Here is a 15,648-nt window from a genome sequence, read left to right as displayed (position 1 = left end):
GTCTCTCTGTGATTCTTAACTGGCTCATTTATAACTCTGTTGACGTTGTTCGTAACAATGTCTTTACGCCTCTCTTCCTGTCTGTCTTTTTAGCTCCGTCTCTGAGCCACTCTCACAGGACGTAATTCAACGGGAGCCGTTTACAGCAGTTTGACAGGCGACGGAGTGTGTGAGGCTTTCTAGAGTCAACAGTGTGGTCTGTAGGTCACAGAGGACAAAAGGCCTGGATAATGTAATTGTGTCGACTCGGCTGTTTTATATTAATAGTCATATCTAGACATACTCCTAAAGCCTGCTATGCATGAACATCATGCCCATAGGTAGATCGTTTGAATAAAATGCTCCTCGATCCATTAAGAAATTGGTCGCTTTGCATCTGTAGTACACGCATGTGGGAAGCAGTGTGTGTTTGTGTGTTTTAATATCAATCAGGCCTGATCATCCCCCTCCCCGAGCAGCCGGCTACATCAAAAACATTAACGTAAATGATCTCCATCATGCAAGGATCCACTGACTCACGCCAGGTGCTGTCCTACATCCAGTCCATGTAACGCATGTCCTCTATTCCATAATTGTGATTGGACAAGGACCAAACAAAGAACAACAAAACACAGGAAATATTCCACGTTAAGAAATTGGGAAAATAATAAATACCTTAAATTATCGGCTCGATATGTTAATTTAGAACGAAAGAAAAGAAAGAAATGTACACTATAATTCATCCCAGTGGGGAAGTTCTTCTGTGCATTGGACCCATCCTTAGTAATTAAGGAGCAGTGGGCTGCAGTGAAGCGCCCGGGGAGCGCCTGGGGGTTCAGTGTCTTGGTCAAGGACACTTCAACGTGAGAGCGGGGGATTGAACCGACTACCTTGTGGTAACGGGACGACCGCTCCCCCCATGAGCTGCAGCCGACCCAAATTTAGAATCTGGTGGAGGTAAAACATGTTGATTCGATAAAAGAGTGACAACGATGCATCCACGGTAATAGTTTAGAAACTTTGAAATTAGATTATCGTTGGTTCACAATGCTGGGAGAAAAATGTGAATGTTTCTGCAGTAACGTTGGGATGTCAACATCGTGGTTGACCACGCTAAATGCTTTATTGTGAGGATATATCTTTGGCGATGGAATAAATAAGCACAGTTTGTTGAGTTCTGTGTGGGTGTATTGCTGAAACAAAACTGACTTTGTTTTGAAATGTGGTTGGAACCCGACTAACGAGCGAGCTGAGACGGAGTCACATCTCGGCTCGTTGGCACAGAGATGAGCGTGCGGCCTCACCGAGCGTGCGCACGGGGCTGTTGATGTGGCTGGGTGGGCTGGCTCCGTGCACGTTGGCTGCCCTGACAACAAACTGGTACTCGGTTTCCGGTAACAATCCCTTCAAAACCATGGAGTTCGTCCCGATGGGCTCACGGATGTGCGTCCACTCCGTGTCCATTTCTGGCCTGTGAAAAAAGAAAAAAAGATTAAATATTCCTTTATTAATCCCACAGTGGGGAAATTGCAGGATCACAGCAGCGGGTGCACATTAGAGCATTAATAAAAATAAAAAAATAAAACACAACAATAACAATACACAATACTAAATACTAAAATGCTAAATATACAGAGGAAACAAAATCAATACACAAGGCAGTGTATTATCTGTTTTCATTTGTTTTTGATATTACATGGCATAAAACATGATTGTCTTTTGCAGATTTTTTAAAAATATATATTTAAATATCATTATCCTCAAAACATCTTCAAAGTAAATATTTCGAGGACGGTGATGTGTTCTATGTCCCTGCAAATGTCTAAAAGCAATTACTAGAGAGCTCTGAATAATTAAAAGTCACAAAAATGCAGAATAACTTACCAACAAACCAAAACAACCGATTGAGATGTGTGTGTGTTTTTCATTGTTTCTATGTTTCTATTTTTGAGGCCCTTCAAGTCTTAAAAGTATTATGTTCTGCTTTTCATCAGAGTGTTATTTTGAAAACTAAATGATGAACTCCTGAACTTCCTTTTCATTCTGCCCATCATCTCCAGCTGCCACGTTAATGTGCTGATTCTGGACGCCTGGAGCCACAACTGTGAATAGAGTCATCTTCCCAACCGATCAATGTCTCTTTCAGAAAAGCCGCTTTTGATGTAAGGGTATAAATATTTTCCTCTGAGATGCCCCTTTTGTGTGCTAAATGCCCCTGCATGCAAAAACAGACTCCGATTCATGTCGACTCTGTCACAGTTCGTGACAGTTTCTCTGCCTCCGTCTCTTTCTCTTTGTCTCTCTCTGCTCAGTCCCAGGATGTTAACTCCGCACCACAAAGCGTGTTTCCTCTCTCTCTCTTTCCTCCGTTTTCTTCCTTTTTACCAATTCTAATGTCATTATGTCTTAGGTCATTTTTTAAATTCCATCTGCCTTTTTGAATTCATGTCAGACACGATCAGCGGACTCAAATTAAATCAGACTTCCTTGACATTGTAGCTGAAGACTCGTCGAGACAATAGAGGTCCTTTGTGTGTGTGTGTGTGTGTGTGTGTGTGTGTGTGAGAGAGAGAGGCCGGACAGAGAATGAAATTCCTTCTTTCCTCGTGTCTCCAGTGATCCTCGTGTCACAACACAAATGGTTAGATTAAGCAGACCGGCGTTGTGATGAGGGAGGCTGATTGTGCAGCGATGCGTACCCATTGACGCACATGTGTACATGTGTGTCAATAAGTGTAGCCACCATGTGGGTGATTGCTTCTGCTTGTAAATGTAAATGCTAAAATCAAAAGAATTAGTTCAACATTTTGGGAAATAGACTTTATTGGCTTACTTGCTAAATGTTAGATGGCACTGTCATATTTGTTTATCACGTTTGGAGCTGAAGCCAGGAGTCATGGGGCTTAGCTTCACATAAATACTGGAAGCAAGGAGAAACACCCTGGCTCACTCCAGATGTCCAAAAGCATACTGACTAGCACCCCTAAGGTTCCAGTACACAACTCCATGCTTCAGTTTGTATACAGTCATCAAACAAGGTATAAGCTGTTTGTCGGTGAGCTTTCAGGCAATGCTTGGCATATTTCATTTTTGCATGTTTTATGCTTAGCAAGGGTGTAAGTGTATTTCCCATGTTCCCAAACGTTTTCTTTGTCACCCTTATTTACTTAAGTCTGAAACTCTGCTCGTCTTGTGCATCATGTTTGCAACAAACCTTTCTTTCTAAATCTCGGCATGTTGACGGTGACTTGGGCTCGGTCAATGCTCGGCCCCTCAACACACATGTGTAATCATTGACCCATCAAGCCACCTGGGTGGCCCTAGAAGACGAGGGAGTAGTGTGCCAGGTAAAAGCTGTCTGAATTGTCCACCTCTTCCAGTTCTTCCAAAGACAGACGGCTTGTAAATTAGGAGATTGAGCAGGAAGATAAAAGCAGTGAGCCTTTCTGCCTTGCTCTCAAAGCCTCTGATGAAACTCCACTTTTCATTTATTTCCCTGTGATGAGGCCCCTTCAGACGGCTCTTCGCCTGCTAAGTGTCCCTATGGGCGGGGTTGATGGCATTCAGTATCTGAGTGACCCGGGTGTATTTTACTACAAATATATAGACCTATAAATATGAGCCTGAGTGGTAGCAGTAACATTAACCATGGTGAGGTCACAAAAGGCCAGTTTTATAAACCTTAAACTTCATTAACTGCTGACTTGGGGTTGATCACTGACCTGATGTAAGCCACCAGGAAGTGAAGGACAGGTGCACTTCCTTCGGTCTCTCCTTGCTGCCATGACAACGCCAGTTCTGTGTCAGATACCGCCATGACAACAGGCTGAGTGGGGGGCGATGGGGGCATGCACATGTCTAATGGCACAGGAAAAAAACTTAAAGATAATAGCAATACCTCGTTAGAGACAATAGCATCCGCCATCAGATGGATTCCTACGACTCACATATTCTTACCATGTGATGCAGTGCCGATGTCTCGGGGCATGCTGGGTCTCCCCTCCCCGGCCCGACCGTACGCCCCGACAGTGACTCTGTACTTAGTGTTCACTCGACGGTTAACAATGTCCACTTCCTAGAAGACAGCATGTGTGGATGGGGGGCAATGGTAAAGAATTGTTAGAGGGAGAAAAAAAGACAAGAAGCAACCTGAGAAGCAGAAAAGATGGTGGGAGAAGAAGAGTCACTTGTAGATGTCAACATTATAAGAAAGCAACGACATGGTTTAAATTCAGTAAAAACAAGGATAGATGATACTCACAAAGCTTGCTCGTCCATCAAATTGCCCCTTTTGAGAAAATAGCCATGAATGTTAAATCAACATAATGTTAGTGACGTAGTTTGACATTTCTATTGAAAGTAAAAAGGGATTTTGATCTAATAGATTGGATGATACATTTAATGACCATTGTAACCATATGGTAAAGGCTCTAGGTATTCTGTATCATCTTATTTTCCAATGAAAATATCAAAAGCATCAACAGTCCCCTGTGTCGATTTGTTTAAAAAAATAGATCTTTTAATTTAAAAAATGTAAAAGGTTACAAATTTGTAAATATTTCCCTAAAAAAGCTGGGCTCTGTAGTTTTAAAGTACATTATCAAAACAGGTGTTGTATATTTTCATAGGACTATTTTCAGCCACGGAGTAATACACATTTGGTGCGATGGGATAGAGGCAGCAAGACGGTGCATGTGGGATCAACTTTAAATACTACAAGGCCCAGAAACAACATCATAATCATCATATTTTATCTTTAAAAAACAATGGAATAAAATATATCTGGCTTTGACGACTCAGACAAAAGTTATTAGTACGATGAATAAAGTTTTCGTCATCTCATGGGATTTGTTTACTATAACCAATGTGGAGATTGTCAGCCTCATCTTCTAAATGTGATTTTTTCTTTTCTTTTTTTCAGGGTAATGGCTGCTTCTCTGTGCAACAAAGAATCCGCACTGAGAAGATTGGGTTTCCTGTCACAGCGGAAATTTCCCTCAATCTCAAAATTGCAGGTACAATTTTAAGTGGTCATCATAATATAACCTCGGATTTCAAACATAAAGGAGCGCAGTTTGAAGCCCGTCGACTCACAGTGGTCAGCATGTCCAAGCTGAGAGGCACCTCCATTAAAGACTCTGTCCCCATTGAATGGCCATTCCTCATCTCGGTGTAGAAGACCTAAAAAATGTACACACAGAAAGACTCATACATGTTGAAATGAAAAAGCCTTCGATGAATTTATTCAAAATCTAAGCTTAATTTGGCAGGAAAAATAAAACAATCCCTTTAGCTTTTACCTTCCATGATCAAGTCGAGGCTGTGGCAATGTAAACACGGCATAATTAGGAGTAAATACGATGAGGAAACAAGATTATTCATGAACTTCTAAAGTGATAGGCCAAATGAACACACATGCTTATCAACGAGTCGCGGGGAAGCTAAAATAGCCGACTAATCCTCTTACTGCAGACATATGGCCATAAGCAGGGTACGCTCATACTGATCCTCACTTTGTTCATGTTTGACTCAAAACAAACAAAAGAGAGGAAGGTGGGAAGGAAGGAAGGAAGGAAGTAAAGGAGGAAACTGGGTTATGGTAAGGCTTCACATCTCATTCGAGAAACATTAAATGAATAAATAAGTGGACAATCAAAAAGCATGGGCGGCTGTAGCTCAGTGGGGTAAGGGGGTCGTCCTGCAACCCCAAGGTCGTCGGTTCGATCCCCGCTCCCCTCATTAGTTGCAAGTCAAAGTGTCCTTGAGCAAGTCACTGAACCCCCAGTTGCTCCCCAGGCGCATCACTGCAGCCCACTGCTCCTGAATAACTAAGGATGGGTTAAATGCAGAGAATACATTTCGTTGCATGTGTACCTGTACTCCAATCCTTAGACATTATGATTCATATAAAGTGAGTTGGACTCATTTCTTTATTCAGCAGCAACAATACACAATATCTAGAGTAAAAATCAGCCTTTGCATATCAATAAATGTACGTTTACTATATTTCTCTCAAGAATAGCACATCCAAAGCACAGCTGAGAGCAAGACTCAACATCAAAACACTAAAATAAAGATGTGTGACCTTCAGAGCTGTATTGCCCCTCATCGCATGCGGCATGTGGCATGTGGCAGTGAAAGGTTTTTCCGTCAAAACACCACAAATGTTGTTGCGTCAATCGAGCCCTCAAGGACATCTTGCTGCACAGTGCATTTGAATGGCACTTTAAAAGCTGGGGGGGGGGGTGGGGGGGGGAGGATGGGGGGCTTAACCAGCGCATCGGCTTGCTGAGGGCATCCGAAATACGGCTTCGGACATACCAGAGAATTATTTCTTCTGTTTACCAGGTTGAAAGGCTTTCTATTGGTTTTTGATAAAGAGCCGTATTTTAAGCCCGCTGTTTTTTTTTTTTTGTGATTTTCAACGTTTCTGGTGCTGACTTAGATTTCTTTAAATACGCATGTGATGGCAGAAAGCCACCACACAGGCACGGCTGCTGGCAAACCTGGATGCAAACTGTATGGAGCATCTCCCCGTAAGTCTATCGTACACAATGTGTTACATAATGGAGGAAATGGAACATATATGTGAAACCCATTACATGTGTGAGAGAAAGATCATGGTGCTAAACATCTAAACATCTTTTTACCACACATATTTTCTCAAAATAATACATACATTATTGCTATTTCTGTGTAAAAGTCCCAGTGTGTGCTACCTTGTATCCAGTGATGGTGCTAACATGTCTCCGGGGCATCTTCCATCGTACACTAAAGGCGGTGCAGTTGACGGTCTCCAGCTGGATGTCTAGCGGAGGACTCAGGCGATCTGGTTTGTACGAGCACACACACAGAGATGATCAGTGAGGGCAACAGAAGATATGAAAGGAAAAAAGAGTCACTGTAACTACTCTTCATTTTAATTAATAGCTCTGATGAATTACAGAACCAGAGATGATTAATGTTACATTTACATGGCGGCTTAGGAACAATATGAACAATGGTATAAGATTCTTTAGCATAGTAACATTTTACATTTAGATCGGCACACGATGTAATGCTAATTCAACCGAATACAACTTATATGACACACACATGTTGAAGTTACAGCTCAAATGTAAAGGTGTGGCTTTTTAGCATTTTAGCACCGTTTAGCTCGGTTTGGTTTGTCTTGGCCATAATTTTAGTTCCCTCTCATCAGCCTGGTTTCTTAACAGCAGTAGGGGACTCTCAAAACCCAGTAATAGCACCAAAGAGCACTTTAAAGCCAAATAGAGGTGTTTTTTAATAAAGATGGAAGACTCTTTCATTGTGAAGATGATTTTTAAATAAAGTATATAAATTCTAGTTGTTCAGAATAAGAAAGGAAGATAATTGCCTCCCTAATTTATGTAAATAAGGTTTCAACAAATATCCCAAACATCCAATGATAATATGATAATCTACTCTGTATTTCACCTCATAGTCTATTTGAAGAGGGACAAGGGGGGCATTTAAAATGGCATACACGGCTGGTCGAACATCAACTGACTGACTTCAAAGCTCATTATTTTCATTGTTAAATCCTGGGTGCTTCTGTGACACTTCAAGAAATTGTGATTGCACCTCCAGTGTCCAACTGTGGCTCAAAAAGGCTCTTATAGACGAAACCGAAAGAGCTCTGGAGATGTAGCTCATCAACGCGGCCTGCTGTATATTCATCACCTGGCTTTAATGAAGGAACATGAGCAGACAAGGACCCTTAGAGAGTAATAGACGTGCATCGTCTGTCATAACATTTACACAAAGTAGAGACGAGTGTCACATCAAGACCATAAAGAAGCTCTTTAAAGAATTGCTGAATAACAAACTAAGGCAAATAAAGATGATGTATTATAGATTCATATTATTCAAGACTTTATATGTGACTACACTTAAGAGTATATTCTTATATAGCCTGATCTGGTCTAGGTGGACATAGTTCGCTTGTATACACTGACATGGGGATTAAACAAAAGATTAAAGTAGCAAGGCAGATCTCTGTAAATGGAAATCTCATGTAGCTACAATGCTTTTCTTTTCCACTTTCTTTTTTCTCTCTTGACTCCCATCTTCAGCTTCCCATGCCGACCTCGAGAATGCTTTTAGCATCTATGCTGCTTCTTCTTTTTTTACCCTTCTCCCAGCCCTCTTCCATTCGAGCGGGTAATTCAATATGTCAGCTGACTTCACCGATCATCCATATCTCCCCAGGGGTGCGGGTACAGCTGAGCTGAACTCACAGAATTAGAGCAGAAAGAGGGAAACTTTGCCCAATCAATACAGGTGAGGCCAGAGTTCCCAGGTGAGCGGTGGAAACTTCTGGAATACACTGAAGACCACTGTTAAGAACAAGGCCACAAGAGGCCCAGTCTCAGGAAACCATGCCATCATGCCATCATGAAATATAAACGAAGCAACACAGCTCACTCAGAACTTAAACAGCACATATCGACCTTGCCAGATTAGCAAAATGCCATAATTACCTACTTCAACCATTCTGTGATGTTTCCTTTGAAACTACTCATTACTCTCTAAAGGTCTCGGAGAGGATGACAGGCAGCACGCAAAGAACCCAAACACATGAGGATCAGCGGCCTGGTGCAGTTTTTATTATTTATTAGAAATCGCACTTTACAGGCAATGAAGTAAGGCAGGTAACAATCTAGAGACCGTGAAAGACACCCAAACAGCATGCCACCACAGACAACCTGACAAGAAGCTGGGCTGCTATAAATAGTGACTGACTAATGGGGAAGTGGGAACAGGTGAGCAGGAGGCCTGGTGAGTGCAGGGCTAACGAGGGACAGGTGGTCCCAATCAGCACAGGGGCGACAATCACAACTGGCCCAGGAAAAAAAACACTCAACGAGTAAAACAAGATAAAAATACAAAGGGACATAATATAAGTTTAAAGTATCGTCCAAGTAGAAGCTGGACTTACAATATATTTGCAGGCAAATACCAATGTTTTAAATGTTGACATTTTAACAGAAATCCCATAACAACAAAACGGGCGGATTTTGCAATCAACATCCTTCTTCTCCAATAACTCAAACACATTTGTTGCCATTTTTCTACAGTAATTTCTGATTACTTATTTGATGACATATAGACTGATACCAATGCATCTGCAAGAAGCTAATATCGGTCTAGTTTTACGGCACCGACACAATTCAGTTCGTCAGTTTAAAACATGCAAGTATCGGGCCTTGTTTCAACTGTCATTGGGGTGTCAAAGGGATGTTGGGATTTCAATACTTTGGAGAATGTTATACCAATCTGCCCAAAAATTAAAGGAATAATACTTGCTTGCACTTGATCAACACTAGCCCAAAAGGTAGTCTTCTATCAGACACACACCTGCTCTATTGCTTTGATTCTATACCTCCACTTTGAGAGTCAGTCACCGTGTTTACATGCATTCGAATAACTGGCTTAGTCGGACTGAAATCGAATTATCCGTTTCATGTAAACACCTTTGTTCGACTATGTGCAGTCCGACTATGATCCGATTAACACCCCTGGATAACTCGATCCGATCCATTTGATAATTCGACTATCGCGGCATGTAACGGTGAAATGGATTAGGAACTGGACTTTGTGTCTTTGCGCATGCTTGAGATCCCGCCGCCCTCCCTCCCTCCCTCCCATGTTGTGACCCGGAAGTCGAAAGAGACGATAAATTGTCACTGCCGGGAGCCCGGCCGGCAGAAGACAAACAAACAACGCCAATAGCACCATTTGCATTCGCTGTACTCCTATTAACATCATGCAAGAATAGTAGAGGGATGTAGCTTCGCCTTGCTCTCTGTTCGCCATCTTTCTCGAAATGTTGATGTTGTTGGTTGTTGTTGGTAGTGGTGAAGCGGTCAAGCGGAAATGGCTGTATCACCACGAGTTGTAATGAAAACAGCGCCACCTATCGTATCGGATATGACATGCTTTTGGCCAATGATTCGAATTACTCACTGCCATGTATATTGGGATAATAGCAGATCCCCCAAAAGATAGCATAGTCCGACTAAAGCAAGATTCGAATTATACCATCATGTAAACGCACTGAGTCAAAGAGAGCGCTGCTCTTTCCAGGTCTGAGTCATCCACGAGTGGCTGACACCGAAGACACATGCTGTTGTGCCGCTCTCCAGGATGTCTTCGGGAATGATATATAAACACTGACACTGAAGGGATAAACTGTGAAATGTCATCTCCTGAAAAAATCAAAACTGTATCTCATATTGGTTAAATTGTCCATGACTTTCACCAAACATGTGACAGAAAGGGCTTAATTTAAAAGGCATGATTTTCATGACAAGGTAATACGTCTAGATCGACATTACAGTAAGTGTAGTTACTGAAGGATTCTATAAATAATTCAACAGTGTAATCTGACTGGGGAGAAAGCTTTCAAAATCCTGAAAAAGTAAGACCACCTTGGGGAAAGATGTCAATCAAACGTAATTCCTTTTTAGTATAACAATTTGTGCTGTATAAAAGGCTGATGTGAATTATCTGGACGTCATCGAGCCCTGTTGACATCTCCCCCTCCCTCTGAATGAAGCCTGAAAGTCCTCAAAACTAAAAGAAAAGTCATAAAGACAGAACTACATGTGTCCTCTGTGTGGCTCCCAACTGTTGGGAGTTATCTGTGCTGACAGACAAAGTAAAGGTCATCCTGATATAGCCTGTGGGTCCGAAAGAGTTTGGGAGAAATACGACAGAGAGCCAGAGAGACTGACAGCGAGAGAAAATAGAAATGAATGAAAGGTGGAAAGAGGAGGTAGAAGGAGAAAAGTTGGATGGGGAAAGTGTTCTGAGTGATAGGATATCAAAGATGAGAGAGAGAGAGAAGGAGAGAGAGAGAGAGAGGACACAGGACACTGACTTGTTGACACAATCCACATCCAGGTTTTTTCTGCCCAAAAGAGCACATTGTCATAGTTGTTGATGATCAGCAGTTTAAAATATACATGTATTGCTTCCTTCCTTTGACATATATTTAGAATAATATATACATTATATATTTTGAATACTTATCATTAATGTGCAGCTGTGTGTACAGGGACTCAAAAGCACCTTGCAGAGACAGGGATGGGGACCTTATGAACAGTCTCAGTAACATGCTGCTCGGAGCTTTTGCTGTAGTGTAGAATAATCACTTCTATTTGAAAAGGGGTGTGGAGATCACATGATGAGTGCTTTCTAATAACCAAAGTTTATATTTTCCAGCACTTATCGCCATAATCTAAAAGGACTTTTAAAGTTACTTTGATTGTTGTTAATGCATGCTCAAATATGACACATTTTAAAGCTGTCTTTATGATACTGTAATCAAATAGAAAGATAAGGACAGGCTATATGCCCCCACCCACAATGTTTCAACATAAAGGATTCTCATTGTTTCTAGTATTACACATTTTTACAATCTAGTAAAAAATAAATAAACTCACCAGATCTCCGAGCATTTGATCTTCTTGAACAAAAGCAAACGCTGGCTGTGCATATTGCAAAGAGAAGTAAGTATAAAATACTCCTTTCTTGATATGTAGATGCCATGTCTTCCTCTGGTCCAAAGTTGAAAACGGTCAAATTATCATTTTATTACACATCCAATCGCCCCTCTGACTTTAAATGTAGCAAACCCCTTTGTTGATAAAAGTTTTCACTGATAAAAAAAAATCCCTTATCCAGATTTGAGCGCAAATGCCATCCGAAGACAAGCGGACACTGGCCGAGAGAAGAGGGCAGCGACGGGTTGACGCTGATAAGATTACAGTCCGCAAAAGATCAGTGGGTTGGACACATGGACCCGTTGAGGGACAGACAGGCAGCTACTGTGTCCCGACAGGCGCGCTGACAGACGATGGAGAGGGATTCGCGCGTAATGCGACTAAAACAACGGAATGGTGGACACGATCATTTTTACGCATGAATCTAACCTCCGCGTCACGGCGCGGTCCGCGTCTTACACGGCACATGAGATGGACTGCGGGGCCATTTAGAGCTAAGAGGATAACGAGCCTCTAATCCGCACACTGGACACAGATGGAGAGCATTTCTTCACGAGGAAGCAAGGGGGAGCCGAGCCGACAGATACTACTGTGTGCGTGCGAGCGCGCGCGCGTGTTCAACAGTGACCAGCAAACAAAACAATGAATCCATTAATGTGTGTGACTACAACTGCCCGACTGATTAAGGGCTCTGTGTTGTCTCAACCTGACACAAAGACGCGAAGTGTGAAGGAGAGGAGGTGTGTGAGCGCGTGGCAACAATCTGCAGGTCACAGTGTGCACGTTCGTGCATGCGTGCGTGTGCGTGTGTGTGTACAGAGAGAGCAGTGATTGCAGAAGAGCTCAGACAAATCATCAGACGCATTCTTCTTGTCAACGAGGCCGAAGAAAGAGAAGACGTTTAGCATTGATCACGTTAATGTTAAAAACGACCAGCAGCCATGGTAACAGGCTGATAAACTCATTTCTAGGACGTTTCAGTCGGGCATTTTCTACTTTCATTTGAAAAGGATATGTGCAATCCAGTAATTACTCTGGCCTTCATTTTGCACAGAATATTGTCGAAAATACTTTAATATAATTCTGATTTAAGATGTTTACCCCGGCTGACACCTCATGTTTGCACATGTTCATTATTGTCATTTTTTAGAATGACCTGTTTGGAAACCCAGTAGTATCATCGAGCCTCTCAACCCACATGTCTAGTCGGTCCACTTCCTGAAAAGGATCAATCAACCAGTGCGAAGAGATGGATACTTCACCAGGGCAGGAACGCCTAACCCCGTCTTGAAATCAAGTCGGTAGCCTGGTAAACTCAACAAAAGAATGTTGAGTTTATAATGATATCGCAGTGCCAGACTTCTCTTCTGAAAAGACACGACCCGCTAAAATCTCTCCTCCAAGACCCGTTTGAGAGAAGAACTTTGGCGGAGAAACTACAGGTGAAACAGCTGTGGCCAGAACAACCAGACTTATTAAGACAATCAACTGGCTGAAAGGGAAGTGGAACAGGAAGTGGAAATGCGTGTTTGATACTTGTTTTGCATTGAATCATACTGAGATGTTTGTTGAAATTGATTGGATGGCCCTACCAAAAATAAATTCCACCAGCTGCCACTGCATAGGACCAATAGTAGCACTCCTTGATCAAAACCCCTCTGGTAGTGTGTATGGTAGAGGTCTTAACAGGTCATCAACAACAATCCAATGATAGTATAATATTCAGGCAGATATTATTAAACGTCTTCAGAGGAAAAGCTTGTTGACAAATTATGTAACAAGTCAGTTAACTGCCTTATAGACAAACAATGAAATGCTAATGTCATACGTCATATGTTCAAAGTATTTATAATAATAATAATAAACATTTTATTTATATTTGGCTGTCTGATTCATGGTGTTGGTCCTCCTTTATGATATATGTAAATGTGGACCGCATTTTATGATTTGCAGGACAAAATGCAGCTATCAGTAAAGAAAAGTAAATAGAAAAGAAAATCACACCACCAATCAAAGTACACATACAGTGCACCTTGATTTCTATTCAAAGGATGTCAGATACAATGAGTGAGATGTATCATCACTGTTTCAGGACAAAAGGAAGCACGCTTTGTGCAAAGATAACCCCACATCTTTTACATTTTCTTTCTACATAGCGGGATACCATATGGATCTCAATTATGTGACAGGAAATAAGGTCAACAGACTCATAAAACACCCTCTTTTCTTTTTCAGGCAGGTCCAGGGTCAGATGGTGGAGCTCGAGACATACATTTCGACAAAAAGATGGTTTAAATTGAGTATAGGATCCCGTTATAATATCTTACATCTAAGTGTAGTTTCTCACACATCTTAACTGATCCTATGAACTGAAGCACCACATTTTAAAAAGTGGATTTCCTCTTTGGATCTGACTTTCAGAAACTCCGTCACACCAGCAGCGTGGCTCTGGGGATCTCCATAATGTAACGACCGAGGCTGATCGTGGCCAGTGGCGAAGGTTCAGTGAGATAATAAGCAGCGGTCCGTGATGATGGTCACGATGCTGCATGGGGGGCTCACTGGTTCCATCTTCTGGACAAACACAAACTCACTCGGGACATTGCAGAGTGACTGAGGAGAAACAATTACAGAAAGAGAAACCGATGACCCGGCCAAGGTCCAAGCCAAGCTACAAGTATTTACATAACGTTGTTACAGAAACAACCAGTCCGTCTGTGTCTCTTTATTGGAATCAAGCTGACTCAAACCAAGAGGGAACACAACAGCTTTCATATTCATCTCTTCCTCAATCAAGTGTTACTTATTAATTCAATAAAAAACAAGCAAATCAACCAGACTGCTGGTTTAGAAAACAGCAGCTTGTATTTCAAAGGCATGAGAAGTGGTGTGTCGGGTGTTTCGTAAACTCATTTGTTCTTTCTCACCACACTTCAAAGATCATTACAAATATGAAGAAAAATGGATTTTAGTCTTTATTTACATCAGCGGTTTTGTCCTTTCACACACTTTTGTTATGCTGTCACACTACAAAACTCAGTTTTAGGTTACCATATCACGACATTGCACAAGTATAATAATCATAGTCATGAATACAAAAATAAGTATGTAAGTCTCTGTATTCAAAAACTTTTCTTTTTCAGGTAAAGAAAGGAGAAGCCGAAAAGATTACTGTTTTGTGTGAGCGCCACTGAAGAGCGGTTTCATGTAGTAAATGTGTAACACATTGATAGTAGCGGTGGTAAACAGTGTCCACGTGTGGCAGCATTTAAGTCCTACAGGCCCGTGTGTTTGAGCAGTCAGTGTTTATAACGTGGCGTTGGGAATCACTGATTGTGATGTTCTCCTCCTGAAGTCAGACGGTGAGGTTCCACACAGCCAGCCAGCGGGCAATAATGTCTCTCTCGTTGCCAAACCGGAGACCAACAAGAAGTAAATGGTATTTGACCTCATCTTAACATTTCAGAAACAACTCCCAGTGGGTCAGCTCACCGCTCTCACAGCTCCCGTAGCCTGATGGCCTGAGGCCCGAGGCCCCAGAGTACACACGGTGTGGATTACTCTCTAAGCACCGCTGTGGCTCCCCACAATGATCCAACCAGCATCCAGTGCATGACGAGTGATACAATCATCAGCAAGGGAACTTCTTACTTTCTCTTTACTTCATCTATAAAAAAAAACCTTGTTTGTCCTACAAGTAACATGTCTAGGAAAATCAAGGTTGTAGATCAGTTGACTTACTGGACAATCGTTTTATTTTTGGCAACTTCCCATTCTAAATGTGTATGTGATGCACGTCCTCGTCCTTCAGTGAATCCAAAGGGTCCACCATGGGGTTAAAGGTGATCAGTTTCTCCTTCCCCAGAGCGATGAACCATAAGCATTGGCAGGTGAAATGAACGAGCCGGCTGATATTGTACACCTACCTGGCATAAACCAGACTAAAGGTCTGCAGCCATGCTCGTGTCATGTCAGCATGCCAACGTGCTCATAATCACTCGTAATGCTAACATGCTGGGATTATCTTCACATTTTAACATGCATAACATTTGCTATTTGACGCTAAAAACAAAAAGCTGTGGCTGACGGGAATGTCATTTTACAGTTATTTTCACATACATTAAAGTGTTGGAGAAAT

The 15,648-nt window shown here is 41.9% G+C and overlaps 1 protein-coding gene across 4 annotated transcripts in view; it reads right to left on the bottom strand.

The window, feature by feature from the left end:
* The window catches only part of LOC130196663 (pikachurin), a 25,552-nt gene extending 13,602 nt beyond the window's left edge, over positions 1 to 11,950 (bottom strand). For 2 of the 4 annotated variants that reach the window (XM_056418968.1, XM_056418969.1), the window contains exons 1-7: positions 11,451 to 11,950; positions 6,699 to 6,808; positions 5,074 to 5,160; positions 4,241 to 4,267; positions 3,937 to 4,054; positions 3,702 to 3,837; positions 1,284 to 1,450 (exon numbers count right to left, since the gene is read on the bottom strand). In XM_056418968.1, the coding sequence (XP_056274943.1) occupies positions 1,284 to 1,450; positions 3,702 to 3,837; positions 3,937 to 4,054; positions 4,241 to 4,267; positions 5,074 to 5,160; positions 6,699 to 6,808; positions 11,451 to 11,556 (751 nt within the window). In that variant the 5' untranslated portion in view covers positions 11,557 to 11,950. Of the gene's footprint in view, positions 1 to 1,283; positions 1,451 to 3,701; positions 3,838 to 3,926; positions 4,129 to 4,240; positions 4,268 to 5,073; positions 5,161 to 6,698; positions 6,809 to 11,450 lie in introns of those variants that run through there. The other 2 variants (XM_056418972.1, XM_056418970.1) reach the window with 2 other exon arrangements.
* Between the last annotated feature and the right edge of the window lie 3,698 nt (positions 11,951 to 15,648).

This window comes from Pseudoliparis swirei, chromosome 7 (genome assembly GCF_029220125.1).
Source record: "Pseudoliparis swirei isolate HS2019 ecotype Mariana Trench chromosome 7, NWPU_hadal_v1, whole genome shotgun sequence".
Classification (NCBI taxonomy): domain Eukaryota; kingdom Metazoa; phylum Chordata; class Actinopteri; order Perciformes; family Liparidae; genus Pseudoliparis; species Pseudoliparis swirei.
This window is presented reverse-complemented; position numbering and strand designations above follow the sequence as displayed.